Source organism: Pinus tabuliformis, chromosome 2_1, assembly GCF_031772625.1.
Source record: "Pinus tabuliformis cultivar Carrire ecotype Pingquan chromosome 2_1, CPIR1, whole genome shotgun sequence".
Lineage (NCBI taxonomy): Eukaryota > Viridiplantae > Streptophyta > Pinopsida > Pinales > Pinaceae > Pinus > Pinus tabuliformis.
In genome coordinates, this window is record NC_142299.1 from 211,489,381 (window position 1) to 211,510,156 (window position 20,776).

General features: G+C 38.6%; 1 protein-coding gene across 1 annotated transcript; it reads left to right on the forward strand.

The window, feature by feature from the left end:
- The first annotated feature begins 2,977 nt into the window (after positions 1-2,977).
- Positions 2,978-5,005, forward strand: LOC149199494 (uncharacterized). The gene is made up of 2 exons (XM_089400592.1): positions 2,978-3,545; positions 3,966-5,005. The coding sequence occupies exons 1-2, from the start codon at positions 2,978-2,980 to the stop codon at positions 5,003-5,005; spliced, it is 1,608 nt and encodes a 535-aa protein (XP_089256718.1).
- Positions 5,006-20,776: the final 15,771 nt, after the last annotated feature.

Consider the following 20,776-nt stretch of genomic DNA (forward strand, 5'->3'; position numbering starts at 1 on the left):
ACTTCATTAACTTGATATTCATTATAAACGAGAACATAGTTCCGCTGACCTGAGCCTCAAGTATTGGGACAACCCGGTGAAGGGTCGGGGGACGGTGTGGTAGTCGCAGGACGGCGATTAGGGTTCTGAAGAAGTTATCGACGGCGAAGGCTGTACAGCTCTGGATCTGTACGCAAATCAGACCAAATCAACTATTGAGCAGAGGGAAAACAGAGCACTAGGGCAGCTCAATGGAATCTCCTCAGGGGAGGGCATCAGAGCCCTCCCCACCGCAGCACGATCCTGAGCAGGCGTTCCTCTTTGGATCGATTGACAGGGAGATCCTGATCAATGGGAACAGACAACCGCAGGGAAACAAGAAAACAGGAGGACGGAAGGACCATGCCAGCGTCATTCAAGACAAAGGGAAAAATCCGGAGGAAATCCCGAAAGTTTCCTCAACAACATGCAAACCAATAGCTAAAGAACGGCCACGAATAGAGCTACCTGGACACAAGATTGATGCTCGAATCGAGTTCATGAGGGATCATGCCATTATTGGGAAGTTTATAGGGCTATGGCCGACAGAAAGAGCCCTATATGGATGGATTGCGGCGAAATGGAAGCCCAAGGGAGATGTTACCCTGCAACTAGGGCCGAAGGGTTTCTTCACAGCGATCTTCTATTGCATTGAGGACAAACTCAGGGTGCTGGGAACAGGGCCCCATTTCTTCAACTCAGCAGGCCTATACATGAGAGACTAGATACCTAGATTCAACCCGGACAAGGAAGACCTCACCTGGGCACCAGTCTGGATCAGAATGTATGGACTTCCAGATGAATATTGGGACGAGGACATTCTCAAGAACATAGGAAATGGTCTAGGAGAGTATATCAGGACTGCAGAAGAAACCAAACTGTGCAGATTCATTTCCTATGCTCGCATCTACGTCTTCATGCGCTTGAATGAAGCTCTACCAGAATCGGTAAGTCTCTCCCACCGTGACGAGGAGTGGATCCAACCCTTGGACTACGAGCATGTGCCTTTCCGCTGCAGGAGATGCCACGCTCTTGGGAATCTTTTCCGTGACTGCCCTCTGAAAGCCAAAGCCTCTTCTCCTGACCCTTCTGATCCCGCATCACAGGACAGCTTCACCAAAGCCCCTAGCCGAAGGCGAGCGCACAAGAAACCCTCCAATGGGAATAAGCCCCCGCATACCAGCACCAATGGCCCAGCTTCTAAAAACAGTTTCAAAATCCTATCTCAATCCTCTGATGAAATCCCCCCGAGCTCTGAATCTAACCCCTCCCATCCCTCTTCCTCCTCCCCTCCCCATCCGAACGCCAACCCCCCTTAATCTTCAAGGACCCTCCTTCAGGAGAGCTGAAAGCTCAGACAGAGAAAGACAAGGACATGGAAATCGATGGAAAGCTAGACCCCCCTGCTAACTCAGAGATCTTTGTGGAAGAAGGCAGTCAAGTGCAACATATGGAAGAAGAACCAGAAAGCATAGATATGCATGGCCTAGATATACTGGAACTTGAGCTAGCATGCAAACAGAAAGCATATGACAGCATATCTGGAACCCAACTCAGCAAGCTGGAAGTGGTCATCTCAAGAGCATATCAGCAGTAGCAACTAGGTATCCAACCAGGAAGCCAGTGGGATGGAAACCACCCACCAAAAGAAACCAAAAAGAGAGGACGAAGAACAGATCTACAAAGAACGATCGAGATTGGGAAAATCCTGGTAGACTGAGGCAGGTATGCAAAATTGACAAAGTACTATAAACCCTCTGCAAATAGTTGAACCATGAAGCTTGTATCATGGAACTTAAGAGGGCTCAATAGCCCAGGGAAACTAAGAATGTTAAAAAACATGATTAAAATGGAAAAGCCGCAACTATGCTTTCTCCAGGAAACCAAATGCAATGGATCTACATTAGGTAGCATTCTCTCCAAAGCATGGCCAGGATGTCGTTCGGTAGTAGTAGATGCCTCTGGAGCTTCAGGAGGATTAGCCATTGCATGAAATAATCAAGAGTTAAATCTCTCAGATTTACATGCGTCTCATCATCTCATACAGGCAGCATTCCACATCTTAGGCACGAACATCCATGGAAACTTATCAAATGTATATTTCCCGCAGGACACAGGAAGCAAAATTGCGCTTCTAGATACCATAGAGGCTTTGAACAACAACAGAAGGCACCCACTCTGGATCATCGGAGGGGACTTTAACATGATCACCAAGCTAGAGGAGAAGATTGGGGGGCGAAACAGATTGGAGCAAGAAAACACCCATTTCAAGGACTTCATTCAAAACACCTCCCTCATAGACCTGCCTTTCTGCAATGGAACCTTCACATGGAGTAACCGCAGAGCGGGAAAACATCAAATCGCTTCCAAGCTAGACCGCTTCCTTATCTCTGATAACGCGGTTCACCTAGGAGGAGATATCACAGCGGCAATCCTTCCTCAAACAGGCTCGGACCATTGGCCGATTACCCTCCAATGGCAAAGACCAGGCGATCTTACCAGGAGGCCCTTCCGCTTTGAAGGATTCTGGCTCTCGCATCCCGAGTTTAAAGACTTTGTTAAAACTACATGGACCTCCTTTATCCCACCAGAAGGATCTAAGATGTATAAATTCCAACAGAAGCTTAGGTTCCTAAAAAATCACTTAAAGCGCTGGAACATGGAAACCTTTGGAGATATCTTCAAAGCGCAACAAGATATAAATTGGGAACTGATGGACCTCCAACAAAGAGTAACCACAGGGGGACACACAGAAGTGACCCTGGAACAGGAATGACGTATCCATAGACAGCTTGAGGAAAGGCAGAAGCAAGAATAAGTGTATTGGAAGCAAAAATCCAGAATAATATGGCTGAAGGAGGGGGAACGCAATACCAAATTCTTCCACATAACTACTATTCAAAGAAGAATGCACAACAGCATTCCATTCATCCAAAAGCAAGGAGGGGAAAAAGTAGAAATGCATGAGGAAATCGAGGAGGAATTTCTCCAGCACTTTAATCAGGTCTTTCAAGAGCCGGAGGGAGATAGGCGACAGGCAATTGAAAGGATTACTAACAATGTGCCAAGGATAATAACAGAGGAACACAATGAGCTTCTTCTTCGCCCAATTCAGCTTCAGGAGGTGGACGAGGCAATGTCCCAGCTTAAGGAAGGAAAAGCCCCTGGACCGGACGGATTCACCACCACATTCTTCCACACTTTCTGGGAGATGATAAAACAGGAAGTCTGGCAAATTGTTGAAGAATCGAGAGCTCTCCATTGGCTGCTTCCCTCTCTCAACTCCACCTTCATTGCCCTGATCCCAAAAGAGGAGGACTCAATCACTCCCGACAAATACAGGCCGATTGCACTTTGTAATGTCATTTACAAAGTGATATCCAAAGTAATTGCTAACAGGCTAAAGCCACTGTTACCCCTGCTCATATCTCCGGAACAGTCGGGTTACGTAGAAGGAAGACAGATCATGGATGGCATCCTCCTCACGCACGAGATAATACACTCTCTCAAACAATCAAAACAGGCAGGTATGCTTCTGAAACTGGATCTCTCTAAAGATTTCAACAAACTCAGCTGGACTTACATTCAGCAAATGCTAAAGGCTTTTGGTTTTTGTTCTATGTGGATTCGCTGGATCATGAGCTTAATTAATTCCACTCAATTCTCCATTCTTGTGAATGGGATCCCTTCCCGCCCCTTCAAACCATCTAGAGGAATTAGGCAAGGGGACCCCCTATCCCCTTTCCTCTTTGTTCTCATGGCAGAAGGGCTTGGCCGTCACATCAAACATGCCCTACAATCCAACCGTCTCAAAGGCCTTATAGTTCACAATACCCCAGCTACCTCTCATCAGCAATTTGTTGATGATACCATGCTATTTGGATATCCTTCGGTCTAGGAAGCCACATGATTCAAATCCCTACTCAATGACTTTGCTGAAGCTTCAGGAACTGATGTCAACTGTACCAAATCGCAGATCTTCTTCTTTCATACGCCTCCTTTTGTTAAAACGGCGGTTGCTCGAATCCTTGGCTTTCCCACAGCCTCCCTTCCCTCCAAATACCTCGGAGCCCCCCTCACTGCCTCAGCTATAAAGCACTCCTCCTGGCGAACCCTCATTGAGAAGCTTGAATCTCGGCTTAACCTTTGGACGCACAGATCTCTCAATCTTGCCAGCCGGGTAGTGCTCATTAAGTCTGTCCTTCAGGCAATGCCTCTGTATCTTTTCTCTATCCTGGCTGCGCCCAAATGGGCTCTAAAAAGAATCAGGAATCTTCAGCGCAATTTTCTATGGGGCGGTTCAGCAACTAATCGTAAATGGGCTTTAGTCAAATGGCCCACAGTCTGTTTGCCCAAAGACAAAGGAGGTATTGGTCTGAGAGATCCGGAGCACAGCAACTCCATCATGAGTGCCAAAATATGGTGGCACTGGATCACAAATCCAGAAAAACCTTGGGCAAGAATCTGGACAGCTAAATACGCTAATAACAGACCTCAAGAGGAGCTCATTAGGTTCACCCCCGCGGAAAAAGGTTCGCTAATATGGAACGCAGCCAAACAACACTTCCAGATAATTCAGCAGCACAGTTTTTGGGAGGTCAGGAATGGCAAGACTGCAAGATTTTGGACTGATGCATGGAACCAGCTGCCAAAGCTCACCCACGTTCTTCAATCACCCCCGGATCTCGTTAGGACGGAGCAGCAACAAGAAAAGATCCATCATTACTGGGTACAGGAAACGGAGCACGGATTCAGGAAATGGAAACAGGGCAATCAGTTAATAACCATCACAAACCTACAGGACATCGGGGAATTGGAGAAGGAGCTCGAAAAAAGAAGCATCAGATACGACGAAGGAAATGGCATCCTAAGATGGGGATACAGACCAAAGGGTGACTTTACTACTTCTGAGGCCTATAAGATTTTATGCAACATTACCACCCCTTCTGATCCTATCTGGAGCAAAATATGGGGTCTTAGATCCTAGCCCAAAGTCTCTTACTTCCTATGGTTGGTTAGCCACAAAATAATCCTCACCTGGGACAAGCTAAGAAGAAGAAATTTTCATGGACCATCGATCTATCCCAATTGCAATCAAAATGAGGAAACGCTCCAACAACTCCTGGACACCTGCCCCCTCGCAAATCAGCTATGGGAAAAGGCTAGCTTCAGATGTCAAAAAAGATGCAGAACAGAGAACGACATAATCAACTCCCTAAGACAGTGGCCACAGAATCCTTATAAGGAATAAACGTATATTCAAAAATCAGCGCTCAACGATCGAAGACATCTGGACCAGACTCCGTGGGAACCTCAACGAAACGCTGATGCTCCACTCCTGGAGCCAGGATGATCTTCCATCTCTAGACGTCGAGAAAGGCATTCTAAGCAACTGGCAACTGCTCCTACCTCAGAATCTTCACAAGATCAGCACCTCCAAAAATAGCAACACAAACAAAGGCACTTGGATTGCCCCTCCTAAGCATTCTTATAAGCTCAATTTTGATGGGGCCTCCAAAGGTAACCCTGGCAAGGCAGGTTTTGGAGGTATTCTCAGGAATCATGAAGGCACTCCCCTACAGATATACTTCGGATACTTGGGTTGGGACACCAACAACTCGGCTGAACTGGAAGGCTTATGGCAAGGGCTCCTTCTCGCTTGGAATCTCAATCTCCAACCCTTGATCGTGGAAGGAGACTCTCAGATTCTCATAAACATGGCCAAGAGAATGCAAAACGGATCACAAGCAAAAAAAATCGCAGACAGCTGGAGGCTCGCAGCCCGCCTAGAAGCCATCGAACAAGCTCTCCGTAGCAACAGAGCCCTCACCTTCAATCACACAAAAAGAGAGGGCAACAAGGTCACTGACCTCTTAGCTAACATAGGATCAGATAATGAACACACTCTCCTCTCTGGAACCACAGCCATTATACCAAATAATGCCCAGGCTCAAGACTTTGATAGGTGGTGGGCTCCAGTATTGTAGCAATAATGCTACAACTCCTGGAGCTCCCTATCTCTAATTTTATCAACCCGATAGTTCGTACAAACTTGGAAGCGACGGTGCTGTATGCACAAGTACTAGCTCTTGTCGCAGCTGTCACTTGGTCAGCTGGCACAAGTCCGCTAGGGCTCAAGCCAACTTCTATATGCTCTCAGAAGAAGCTTTATGAGTGATGGATGAAATCTATCTTGAAGGAAGCTAACCTACTTTGCAAAAAGGAAATTGAAAGCCAACAAAGCATGGAAACCCTAATAAACCCTAATTTAACTAGCTTGACCCTTACAATGCAAAAATGTGAATGAAACTTCTACCAATGATGCCATTACTTGCAGTGAGTTGAAATACATGAATCTAAGCTATTTTCATCTGAAAAGACATGTTTTTGTATTTTGTCATTAAGTGGTTGGATTTATTGTGATGGTGCTTTTGATTAGGGTTTGACTGTGCAGGAGCGGTTCAAATGGAAGGAAAGCATGGGCAAGGTCAGGATGGCTAGGGGAGGTCCCAGAGGGTCTCTAGCATCAGTCCACAGAAGTATACCACGTTCGGATGCTCAGCAACTGAGTTTGCAGGCTTCTACAGGAAGTCTGCAGGGGATCCTACAGGAAACTCAGGGGTTCTACAGGAAGTCTGTGAAATTCTACAGGATGGTCGACCGTGGGAGTTTTAGGTGATGGTGAGGTGATGGAGTGGTATGGGTGGATAGGTAAGGTGGAGATGGAGCTTGTGATGACTCAGGGGTAGAGAAATAGGACAGAGAATGAGTGCACGAAGTGGTTGGTGGATAGAATGATGGGATCAACAAAAGGTCAAAAGGATGAAGCTACGTGGGCAATGAAAGAGTTGGAAGGTGAACGAGCTGAACAGAGGTCGAGTAGGTGACTTGAGGAGAGGTTAAGAAGGAGAAAGAGGAAGTAGAAGGGTATGGAGCAGTGTAAATAAAATAAATTACTTATGAATGTCACCAAAACGAGAATTCATTAACCTATGATACTTGTGCCATTAAACCTATGAACAGCAATGTAAAACCGAGAAAAGAAGCTGTGCATGGAGTGGAAATGAAGAAGTATGGTTCAGGATCGAAAGTGCATGGATGGATCTTCAATGAAAATGACTATGTTGCAGCTTGCATGGAAGTAAAAGACTGCGTTCTTTTTGGTGGTTGATATGGACTACACCCCAATCTCTAACAGAGATGGCAGTGAGGTCCTCTCAACCTTTTCTGGAGTTCCAATGAGTTACAACTCTCCTATTCTGATCTAAGCAACTGAAAGAAATCTAACCATAAGCTAATCCTACTTAATCACATAAAAACCAAATCAGCAGATTGTATTTTCGAATTGCATGTCAAAGGAAAGAAACAAAGTGCTGGAATGAAAGGCAAATAACACTACAAAACAGAGGAGGTCTATTGCTCTCAGGTTGGGCCCTAACCTGAGAGCTATAGCTCCCTTAAAAACTCCGAATTAGATCCAAATCTGCTTGCCTTTATTCATAATCAAAAATCTAATGTCATGCCAAAACTGGCTTACAAAGAGCAAAACCAAATTGACTAACTACTAGCTACAAAAATGACTACCAACTAGCTACAAAATGACTACCAACTAGCTCCCCAAAATGACTAACTGAAATGAGGTCTTAAGCCCTCTTATTTATACAATTTGAGGACCCAACAGTCCTCCTAAAATTTAGGGACTTGGCTGCCCAAGACTTGTAGTTAACAGCAATCCAACTTGACTTGCTTGGCTACCCTTGAGCTGATTGATTCGGTGGCCCTTGAACTCCGAGCTGATGGTGGAGAATTCAAGGTAAGGGCCCATAAATGAGGGGAACACCTTCCTACAAATCCTCTAGCTTGTTCTCCCACGAATTTGGCTACCAAGTGCTCATTAAGACCTTCAAATTTGTCTCCAAGTTGACCAAAAAGGCTACACAAAGCACCCATTAGACTTGTTGGCATAATGACTAACCAAATTCACTCTATTAACATAAAAATAATCAAAAACATGCAATAAACAAATGAGAATGGTGGACTAAGTCAAATTAGGAGGTTGAATGAGCCCAAATAATTGTACATTTTTGGGGCTCATCAATAGGCTGGTCCAAAGAGATGTTGCCTCCCCGATGCGGGTGACACCATGACCGAAGGAGGGGAGCCACATGGAGGCCATGTGTGGCCTCATGCCTGAGACAGGCATTCAATGCGCTCCGCCGCCGAAGATTATAAGCATGGGTACTGGGACGGCATTTCAATGCATTGTCCGGGGTTCAGATGCGTTCTCAGAGCGCAGTTATGGCTTGTAAAATTCGAGAATTCGCTGAGGAGGTTAAAAATGGTGAGGGGGTGGATTGCATTATGTTGGTTCGAGCCCAGAATCTGGAGCCTGGTTCATGGATTAGGAAGTGTGCGTCTGTTGTGTTTATGGTTCGCGGAGCTACTGCTCACGCCATTCCTCTGTCAAGTTACTGCGGCTTCCAGGCGGAAAAAGCGGGTGGCGGGCGCTTCAGTCTCCCCAATTCCTCCCTTTCTGTTCTGTTCTTCCCTCCGGTTGTCTGTGGGAAAATGGTTAGGCCACGACAGCGCCTTCTCAGCCGTCGAGGCACTAGCCGAGGCGGGTCTTCACGCCCCTCCGAGGCGCCACCCCAATCTCGCTGCTGTCGCTGCCTCTGCCACAGAGTTGCTGAAGCCCATCCAATTCAAGCGAGCCAATTCTTGGACTCTAGAAGCCCAGAACTGGACTCGGAGCCTTTACCTGCGTTTGGCACGGCTGTCTTCTCTTTCAGTAGCCCCCAGGAGAATTCCCGCATCAACGCCCATGTCTCGGTCCTTTTCCTTGCAGAACCGAAGGAGGAGAGCGAGGATCACCCCAGCAAGAAGAAGCACCAGGCAGGAAGCTCAAGGGACGTCGAGGGTTCGCCAGAGGCTGCTCCAGAACGGGCTGTTAGTCCACCTCCGTCTCAGGCAGCGCCTTCTCCAGCGGAGGACAAGAAAGAACCGGACCCTCTTCCTGAAGACTATGGTTGGTACCCAATTATCGAGGAGGAGCCGGACGATTAGCCGTCCTCTTGCTCAGCGTCGCTGCTCAGGTTCACCCATGTTATGCTATGTCTGCTTAGGCCTACTGTTTATGTTTATGCTGTTTATGTTTGCTGTTTTTGAATGGTTTTTGAAGCCCCTGCGCGGGCTCCTACTGAAGGTCTCCTTTTTCCTTTTTGAGCCCCTGCGTGGGTGGTCAATTTTGGCTCTGATAACTCTTCTATGGTTTAAAGCCCCTGCACGGGCGGTTTGTCTCAGTTGCGGTGCCCCTGCGTGGGCTGCTCTTTCTGGTAACTTCCAGTCCAAAGTGCCATCCATGGCCTTGGGCAGTATGACTCAATGACTGTAATTGTTTTCCTGTTCATGTATATAATAGAATAGCATAGTATTAACGAGAAAAAAGATATTCATTATAAACGAGACATATGTAAATCCCAATACTTTAATTATATTGCTCTTAGTTGGGTTAGATCTATATCTTCCTAATTAAGATAGGATTTAGATTAGTTTCTTTTGCTTGCATCATAGAATAAGCTTGCATTTAGAGTAAACTCTACATTCTTTTAAGTCCTCTCCTCAAAGAGGCAAAACTTTAGTTGTGGCTTGGTTGAACCCAAATCAGCTTAAGGGTCATTCTCTTGCCTGATCAGCAAGAAGAAGTGATCTGATATCCCTGTCTATTGGTATGTAAAGATACATCATAAACCAATAGCAATAGAGAGAAGGTAACTGGACCTAGTTAAACCAGTCGGAGCCACCACACCAAACGGAAAAGGAGCTGCTTTAAGGTCCGGACCGGGTGGTTATCCCCCAATATTGTTGCAGCGATTTTCGAGACATCAACATTTTTGGCGCTAGAAGGAGGGCCTGAGAAATTTGTCTATTGGAGTCTTTTCAATTTTAACATTTTGTTTATGGCTCCTCTTAAACTTCCAATTTGGAGTTGTATCCATGGACGTGCATCTTCCAATACTCCACCCGAAGTGGTAAGACTCTTGTCTCAGGCAAAGTTTAATGGTAAGAGAAATTCTTCTGCTTTTAACCATGTCTTTCAATTTATTCAAAATGTTTCAAATCACGATTTTCAAGGAATTGATGAAGACATTTTATGCAGAATTTTTACTCTCACATTTGCGGCAAAAGCCAGAAGCTGGTGTAGAACTCTTCCAGTTGCTTCAATCCACAACTGGGATCAATTTGTTACAATTTTCATTTGTAAATTTGACAGCTATGATTATGAACAGGGATGTGAAGAAATTGAATATCTACGAAGGTTTAAAAATGAGTCTGTTAATGATTTTAATATGCGATTTCATTTGAATTGCTTAAGATTTAAAGACGAAGATAAACCTATGGAAGAAGAATCATTAGATTGGTTTGAATATATTTGTTCTCTTCCAACCATTCCCATTCCATATGAAATTAATTCAAGCTTTGTTTCATCCCCTTCTAATATAAATGAGAATCCCAATATGGATGTGCAAATAAATTGTGATGAAGTGGTTTCACAAAGCTTGAAAAATATTTCTATTCAAATGCAAGAAGACAACAACAACAATTTTGGAGAAAAAGCCGCCTTGAAATCTGAAAGCTACTTTGAAGTAAATTCGGAAAATCAAATCGCAAATCAGCAAGTACAACCAGCAATCAAAATGCAAACTGCTGTACAAATTTCTGAATTTCTCCATGATGAGCAAATGCCAAAATCAGAGAAGCAAAGCAGCGTTCTTCAAGAAAGCATACGCACGCAAAGGAATGATCTGCAATCTGAAATTTACAATGAGCATAATGCACAAGAGCTTTCAAGCAGAGACAATTTCAAATGCATTGTTTTAGGTTCACATTTTTCCCTTTATCCTAATATTTTTAATGATAGTAATTTTTCCCCTCTTGGTATCAATGATATTTCAGAAATTAAAGAGGATGATTTAAATGAATTACCATTAAATTTTTATCAAGATAAAGAAACAATAATTGATCATTCTTTTGCCACTAATGAACATGAGATTTTTGTTCCTCCTTGTTTTGGTATATTGGATGAAATCGAAGGGAATTCCAGACAATTTTGTGAGGTCATTTATGATGATTACTCTGACATTGAGGATGTTGATTTCTATTCTTCTCAAGAGAATCCTCATGATAAAATTCAAATAACATCTGAGGATGAGGAACGCTTCAATTTAGAAATTATTTCAACCAATCCTCATTTTAGAGTAGCAAATTATCTTCATGATTTCACTATTCAAGAAAACATTCCAATTTATGATTCATATTCATATCAAGCTCTCATCCCTACTCATAATTCGTTTTCTAATTCACAAGTTGGAATTCAAAATTATTTAAATTCCATAATTCTGGCCAATCCTTGTGAAAATGAAATCATTTCAAAACAATCCCAATTGTGATGTAACATTAGTTGTAAAAATAGTGATTTCATTTTATTTTTATTTCCTCACTTATTTTGTATAAAATCAGATTTAATTTCAGATTCAATTTTTCAATTTTTTCACACTTTTCACTGGCATATTGAATACTTTATTATCAAACACTCAATTGATGCATTGCCCGATTGGGAAATTGAAGTTTCATATTATAATCATGAGCATCAAAAGATATTAATATTTCAATTTCAATCAATGCTAATGTTTCATCAAAAGCTTCTGTTTTTTCAAAGGCAATGTCAACAAGAGAATGTATTTTTGCAATCTGGCCAGCAATTCAATTCAATTAATAATTTTCCATTTCATTTGAAAGATTTCCATCCATTTTTCATTAATTCATTTGAAAAATATTTTGAAATTTTTCTCTCAAAGGAAATTGTTAATAGCTTAACATTGGTACATAACACTAATAATTTTTTCCAGGCCTTTGAATTTGAAAATTCATATCCACAATTCAGCCTATTATCTCCTCTTTTGAACGTTTCCCAATCATTAATGGAAATCCATCCAGATTTTTATGATCCAATCGGTAGTCAATTGGAAAGGAAATTTCAAGAGAAAGAGATTTTAATTAAGTTCCTAACAATAACTGTACATTCCGATTTCATATTTATTTTCCTTAGTTTATTTAGATTTGCTTTTTTATTACTAACATTTGAACTGTACATAAACGCGGGAATAAAAATGAGAGAATGGTTACACTGGAAATATGACTATACCTAGTCATTTTCATGTACATGGTTAGAATAGGAGTAGAATTGTTTAATGTAGTTAATTTATTTTCAACAGTTCTGTAGATTTAAAATAAAACAAAGCAATCAGCCATTCTCATACATGTTCAGTGGAAACATTTTTCCTTATCAGAAAATTTTAATTCTTGCTTTCCCTTTTTGAAATTTCTTATAGCGATATCTCTACTCTGCCTATTTTGAATAATGTCTTGATTAAATTCAATTAAAGTTGCACTTGGTATCGATTGCCTCAAAGCCAATTTTCTTCATTTCGGGATTTCCTTCTAAGATTTTCTTTTGAAATTTATATGGTAACGATCTGAGGATAAAAAAAACTTCATGACCCCATTATCCCATGAAATGTATGACTGTCTATGATAAGCTTAATTCTAATTCTATCATTATTAATTAGTCCAACCTTTCACGGTAATCATATGAAGTTCATATTATCTTCCTCGGAATTTGCTAAAAGCTGATCTTAAGGATGTCCATTTTGCCAAGTGCACACATTCGAATCTGTTTTGATATTTTTCTGCAATTAGTGGCTTAATCTCATTCTAATCTTTAGTTTATTATCTGATGCTGTAAAAAGCATCATGTTTATTTACTAAAGGTATTATTGAACAGTCACTATAACAATACAGATTTTTCTCAAGATTAATTCGGAATGAGCAGAGGTAATAAATTGTTGTTTCACTTCGAAAGGGAAGCATAGTTTCATATTTATTTCTGGTAAATTTTATAATCCATGGACATCAATAAACAGATTTTATGTAGACTGATTACACACTTAGATTTAGAATAAATAATGAGGTGATTTTAAACGAAGGAAAATTTTTGATAAATCAAAGGAAGAATTTGAAGATTCATAAGGTAAAATCTGCAGACAATTTCCTTCCAGGTACGCATTTACAAGTTCAGCCTCATCTCTTATTAGTCTCTCTTTTCCTTAGTTTATTTTTGATTCGTGTTCTGTTTTATTTACAGGTTTTCATTTGTTTTCAAAAACTTGAAGTAAGCAGTAAACCCATTTCAAATTTGCAACAGGTGCAGGGAAATTTTACTTTTGATTCATTAGAATTTAAGCATTTTTTAACTTTGCTTTTATTCACTTAGAAAACACAATTGAAATTTCAAGGAATATCATAAGACCATTCGCATCATAAGATTTCATCGGAAGTAGTTCTTAGCATTTCTTTTGATAACAAATTGTTCATAAAATACCTCCGATGTATTATCTTACTTATATGCCATATCGCATTTCGCATGTCAGAGCTTTGCAGTCAAAGTATACTTCCATTATTGTGAATCACCAATAATCGGCTTTACCGATATTGCGATGAACACATAATCCCGGACCCGATATGAAATTCAAATCAAGTTTAAAAAATATCGCGTCCATTTAATCGCAATAATGGTAGGAACATAATTTTAAAGGGTCGATGTCTTGGATCCGATATGTTATTAAAATATCATCATAAATCTATCGGGTCCACTCTTCATCGCATATCGGCATATCAAATATTGTTACATCATGTGCTTAAGATTGTCGATTGCGCCGATTGCCGATCGCCGATTAGCCACGTCATTCATCGCATATCGGCATCGCAAGAATCATATCGTGTTACATCGGGTACCAAAAGTTTGCCAATCGCCGATATCGCAATCGCTTCGTCGCATTGTTATTTATGCTTACATCAAATCTCTGATTCTGCGATGTGTGATGCGCTATGTGGGAAGCACAGTGTAAATATGTCCCGACCCCCAATATAATATTTCTTTAATGATGTGATCGCTCCATCTCATAGCACAACTTCTCATCGCATATTTTCATACCGGTGATTCGCCGTTACAACCTTTGATGCGAGAACTTCCAATGCATGCCTCTAAGCCGTTAACATTTAATCAATATATGGCATAGCAATAAAAGTGAATTTTTGCAAATTAAAATTCAAGCATGGTGAATAAACATGTTGTGTGGATCATCCGATGAGGCGATGTGTTAAAACGAGCTTGGGTAACCACTATGGGAAAAAGGCAATTGATGACAAATTTGCAGCATACAAAAATCATTTCAATTTCTCATACTTTGAGAAACATTCATTACTGCAAATTCTCATTCTCATTTCTGATTCATTTGTTTAAATTTCAACTCCCCTGAGCACCAAGCATTCCATTTTTACATTTTACTGCTTACTCTAGTGTAAGTAAAATAAATAATGATTTTGGGTTATATGATTTTGGTTAGTTTGACTTCTTCATGTTTTTAATGTTAATTAAAATAAGAAGTCAGCTAGTTTGAAGAAACTGATACCTTTCAGGTAAGATCAAAAGCAACTATCCAATAGTAAGATTCATGTACCCACTTTCATTAATTTCCATTTCATTACTTTAGTTTCAGTTTTGTTTTTGCTGATATAAAAAATCTGTTTTGCAGTTCTCCATTTAAAGCTTTCAATCCTCTGCCAGATCATATTTTCGAAGTCCATACTCTTCTCCTGGCTTAATTTCATGAAGCAGCGATAATCTTCGTTGAAACAGCTACACCAGGAAGTTTCTGAACCTTTAGTTTGTTTCTTTAAGCATTCCTTTTATTAGAAAACAATTAAGATGATGCTTTGAAACAAGAAAATTAATATCAGACAGAAATTATTCATTGTGGCTGAATTTTACAATCACTGTTATCTAAAAGCCTAAAGCATTCACAACTCTGCAAGGTATGTTTTTCTAAATCTCAACATAAGAAGGAATGATTACATGCTTATTTTCTTTTTCTTCATATTGTTGGAGACATTGGTATAAACATTCTTGTTTGAGTTTATCTTGCGAAACTTGGATTTTCCTTTCCATTTTTAGAGACTTTGTCATTTTAATTTTGTTTGCTGATTTCTTTTCTCACTTTAGCATAAGACTTCTTTTCTTTTGGTTTTCAGTTTTGATTTTGGTGACTTTGCCGTGATTTATATGGAAGTTCTTTTTGTTACCTAACAATGGTCAGGATACGTGGAGAAAAATTGTTAATAGTCACCTATTAGCTTTTTCTTAAATCTCTTAGTGAAGTTTGATTTTCTTATTATAAAGGTAGACATACTTAAGGAAGAGATTACTAATCAAGAGAAGTTGGCAAAGTATCATAAGATCTGAAAAAAATATTTTTCATCAAATTGTAATCATTTTGAGATTTCAAATTTCATTAGGATCTTTCAGAGTTCTATTATCAATCAAGAAAAGTTATTTTTAACCAAGTAAAGACACTTTACAGCAAAGCACCTTCAACTTTGAAATTGTCATTCTTAACCCTTAAAGAGTCAATGATTCTCCCTGTCCCAAAGAGTTTTATTTTTCTAGAGTGTAATCGAGAAATATATTTAAACTTAAAAGATAAGAGGTCTCATCATGAGCCTGCTTACCATGATCATAGGGGAAAAATACGCTGACATTACCAACACTGCTAAACAAACCAGGGTAATGGCTTATGATTGCAAACAATTATAAGACAAGGGGTCTCATCACGAGCTAGCTTGTTCAATCCAATTTTAACCATTGAATGGCATTGTCAACTATCTGGCCACCAAACCAGGACAATGGCCTTTAAGAGAAATAAAAATAAAAACTCAAAGAAAATAAACATATATAAATAGATTTATCTCTAGATCAATAATTCTTAAACAGATGGGATTTCGAATCATTTATGATTAAAAGGTAACCTTGTCGAAACTATAGATGTTTGCTGGCAACAACAGCTCTACCTATGACAAAGGAGTATATTTTAAAAGCTAAGATGTAACGTGACCCCTGCTTTATCTCTACAACTAATTAAGGACTGATGTAGAGTTTTGAAATATTTTAATGTATGAGGAATTTTAAGAAAAATTACAATTAGATGATTCTTGCTTTTATTCAGACTAATGAACTTAGTCAAGCATTTCAAGCATAATTTTATCTTCTTTAATTATTTTTACTTTAATCTTATTCATATCAAACAGAGATAACTGGTTCTTCTCCCGTGTGTCACCATTGTTGTGGTAAAAACACAACCCTCCATTTTTGACTTGCTCAACTCAAATAATGGGGACCCTTTCTATAAAAAATTTGGCTAAACACCTTTTTGGATTTTTATTTAGTTGATTTCCTTATGCTTTGTTAATTTTTCGTTTTCCTTAGATTCTTGTTTTGATTGCTTTATTAGAATCGATTTTTTATAAGCTTCCCATTTACGCTTGTTTTGCCTCATTTGGTCAACTGGTTTGAAAATGGCACTCCTTTGAAGTCTCATCATTTATCTAGCCTGGGTTAAAAATGCATAAAATGTACAATATTGCATTTTGTAAATAAATTAGTTCAATAAGGCATTCATTTTAAATATTAACCCGTAGCGAGTGTTTACTAACATTTTTCATTTTTAGTTATGCGGCCAAATCATTAAGTATCGAGATTTAAGAAATTTACTCCAATTTCTAAATCAATTATTAATCTCGAAAACCCAAAATTTTCAAAGTGGCTGTAGTTATTTTTATTTTTACTTTTATTAAGAGTGGCTGTAGTTTATACAATAACCCTCCTAAAATAAAATCAAAATCAAAATTGATTGTTAATATTAAATCTCAGATTAATTAAATTAATTATTATTTAAAATATAATTAATTTAATTAAACTAAAATTTAATATATATATATATATATATATATATATATATCGCATCGGGAGTTTCATATATGGCAAGTTTAGTTTAGAAACCCCCGATACACACCATAGGGTTAAAAGCTTTCTTCGCAGCACATTTTGCAAACCCCCGATACACACCGATAAGGTCAGAAGTTTTGTTCGCAACACATTTTGCAAACCCTCGATATCCCCTCTCCTTCCCGATGGCCGATATGCGATGGCTTCATAAGGCATGGGAGCATTAACTAAATGTTCAAAATCATTTGAATCGCATCGGGAGTTATTATTTGACATAAGTTATATGCCCCCGACACCACTCCTCCTCCGATGCGATAAGTCAAGGTTTGACTTTTTATCTCCATTCATGGTTTTAAAGTGGCTTATGTAATAACGTGTGAGTAATATGGAATAAGTGGAGTGAATAAAAAGTAGTGTAGGTTATTATATATTTTTAATATTAGTTTGAATATTAATATGTTATATATTAATTAAATTAATTAATAATATGTAATATATTATATTATTTAAATTAATATGTAATATTTAATTAATTTAATTAAAATTTAAATATCATTTAGATTAAGATTGATTAGTTTTTAATTAGATTAAATTTGCTTATAAATCGCTAATTAGATATCAGTTAGTTAAATTAATAAATAGGTTATTAATAATTAGTTTAGTTTATAATTAACAATTAATTTATAATTAATTAAAATTCTAATTTAGGATTAGATTTTTAATTAAATATTTTAATTTTTAGCCCAGCAACAGAATTTCCAGATTCATGCCAGATTTGACTCATCAACTTTGGAAGCTCATAGAATGAATTTTACTTGGCCAAATGAGGTCCAGGACGGCTCATTGGAAAGAGAAAATCAAGGAGAATATTTCTGAGGAGATTTCATTGACAGATTTGGTCATTTATTGGGTCAAAAATCAGGCAGAAGATCAAGCTCCAAATTTTGAAAACAAAATCATTTTTCTGAGTTTTATTTTCATTGGTCCAGGCCTCTTCTAATTGCAGATTCACTCGTCAATGATATTCTTGGCCAATTAAATCATCCCAGGCATCAATAGAGAATTTATATTTTATAGAATTTGATTGGATTTGATTTAAATGCCAGCAATGCCATGTTGATTTTATTGTTGCATCTTAATTTATTTTGATTTCTTTTTGCAGGAAAACAGTGGAAGAAATATGAAGAAAAGGATCTCAATCAATGAGAATGCTCCAGCAATTGGATTTGGCAGATTTCTCTTCACCAAACTTTCCTCTCAAGAATTCCTTCACAGATAGTATAAGTAATAGATTGCAGAATGTAATAAAGGGATGCTCTCCTCTGCAATGCTAGACTTCTAAAAGCACTACTGTAATAGGAATTTAGAGTTGTAGGAGAGAGGAGAGAAAATCTCAGATCTGGGGATTATTGAGGATTTTTCCTTTGTATCTTGGATTATGTATGAGGGGCAGAGTTTTCACTATTGTGGCTTTAGCTTTGAAGGCAGAAGTTCAAGCAATGTAAAGGACTGTTGGAGACCAAGATCAGAGAAATGGATGCAATAAATTGGTATTTTTAATACTACTGTTTTAAATATCAGTTTCATTTTTATGGTAACAGGAATGTCTCATTTTATTCATGTTTGTACACTATTGTCAATATGGGTAATTTGTCTCAATCTTGTTATTAGGTATCTCTGTTCTTATGAATTAAAATCTGATTTCTAAGTAACTATTTACTCAGAAAACTGTCTTATAAAACTGATTTATTGAATGGTAATGTGTTGTGAACTATTTCCACATGTCATTATTCAATTATTGGATTTACTGATTTGATAATTAATATCATTTTTGTGAACTACTTCTGGGAATGTTGTTGGTTTATTATTTTAGTTGATAGGTCTCAATAGGATGTGTTTTGGTAACCATAATATCAGTTAATTGAACTACTTCATTAACTTGATATTCATTATAAACGAGACATATGTAAATCCCAATACTTTAATTATCTTGCTCTTAGTTGGGTTAGATCTATATCTGCCTAATTAAGATAGGATTTAGATTAGTTTCTTTTGCTTGCATCATAGAATAAGCTTGCATTTAGAGTAAACTCTACATTCTTTTAAGTCCTCTCCTCAAAGAGGCAAAACTTTAGTTGTGGCTTGGCTAAACCCAAATCAGATTAAGGGTCATTCACTTGCCTGATCAGCAAGAAGAAGTGATCTGATATCCCTGTCTATTGGTATGTAAAGATACATCATAAACCAATAGCAATAGGGAGAAGGTAACTGGACCTAGTTAAACCAGTCGGAGCCACCACACCAAACGGAAAAGGAGCTGCTTTAAGGTCCGGACCAGGTGGTTATCCCCCAATGTTGTTGCAGCGATTTTCGAGACATCAACACCTTCCAAGGGAAAGAAATAGGACCCTATAGTAATTTAGTGCTTTTCCTTTCTTATTGTTTAGGGTAATAAAAATTGGCTATTTTTTAATGGCAATTTGAAATGTACTTTGATACCACAGGCATGCCTTTTGCTGCCAGCAGGCATATATAGCTTCGACAGAGTTTCCTTTTAACCCCTTGATATGCCACTATCCCATTTCACTTTTTAAAATATTCACATATTTTTAGTGTTTCTTTAATTATTGACAAAAGGCCATTGTTATGGTGTGGTAACCAAGTGATAACACTGCCCTTCATTAGAAATAATGAGAAGAACAAGCCAGCTCATGATGAGACCTCTTGTCCTGTGATTTGATGATTGAAGGCTATTACCCTGGCTTGGTGACCAGAGCGGTAATGTTACCACATTAAATCTTATGATCATGGTAGGTTGGCTCATGATGAGACCTCTTATCCTTTGTCCATTTTCTTTTTTTATTGTCTTATTATGATAAAATATTAGTGAATGGGGTGGCTTATCAACTCCTTAAGAGTTAGGGATGGTGTAAAAAGTATCACAATGATTACCTTTTTAATTTGCCATTTTTCTACCCAAAATTTAATTTTAAGGAGATCAAAGAATTACAAGAGAGCTTTGAGCAGAAATAAAAACTCTTCTAGTGGTATTTTGAAGAAGAGTAAAATAAATATCTTTATAAACTTACAATATTAGGATTGTTTTAAAGGTTTGGGAGTCTTTCGAAGTCTAATTTAAAATTTTTCTTATAATATATTTTCTAATGGAAATCATCAAGAAAGTTGTTAATTTTTACCATGATTCCAAGGAGGGATTCAGAATCAAAGGAAAACGATTATAAAAAATAGCTTAATGGTGGAAAAATAGTTAAAACTAATTGAAACAACAATTACAACCAAGGAAACAACATGGTAGACAAAATAGTAATTGTGACTGAAGGAACAATGGCTACGACTAAAGGAATAACAAATATGACAAGGGAATAGTGGTTTTGTTAAAATTGGCAACTAGGGCCAAACTCTATGTGGGTCATCTTATTTATGGTTGTTGATATTTTTCTTGGATCCCTCTCATTGAGAGGTGTAGGATTGATCTAAAGATCATCCAATTCCGACAAGTATTCATGGAGTTATGAGTTTATTTGCGTTATAAGACAATTCGTCAAGGTCGAACAGCGACCAAATAAACCCCACATGTGCTTAACGTTTTAGTATAAATAGAGGTGGCCTTCAAGTCATTTCAACACACTTGGGATCTATTCCTCTCTCTACTTGTATTTGGGTTTTATTAGGAGAGATCCTAAGGAATAACGTTGCCCTGATCCAGAAGGCAGAAAGCCGAAACTGCCAAAAAAGCCAGAACTAACGAAAAAGCCGGAACTGTCGGAAAAGTTGGAACTAACGAAAAAGCTACAAAAGCATGAACTGCCAGAAAAGCCGGAACTGTCGAAAAAGCTGGAA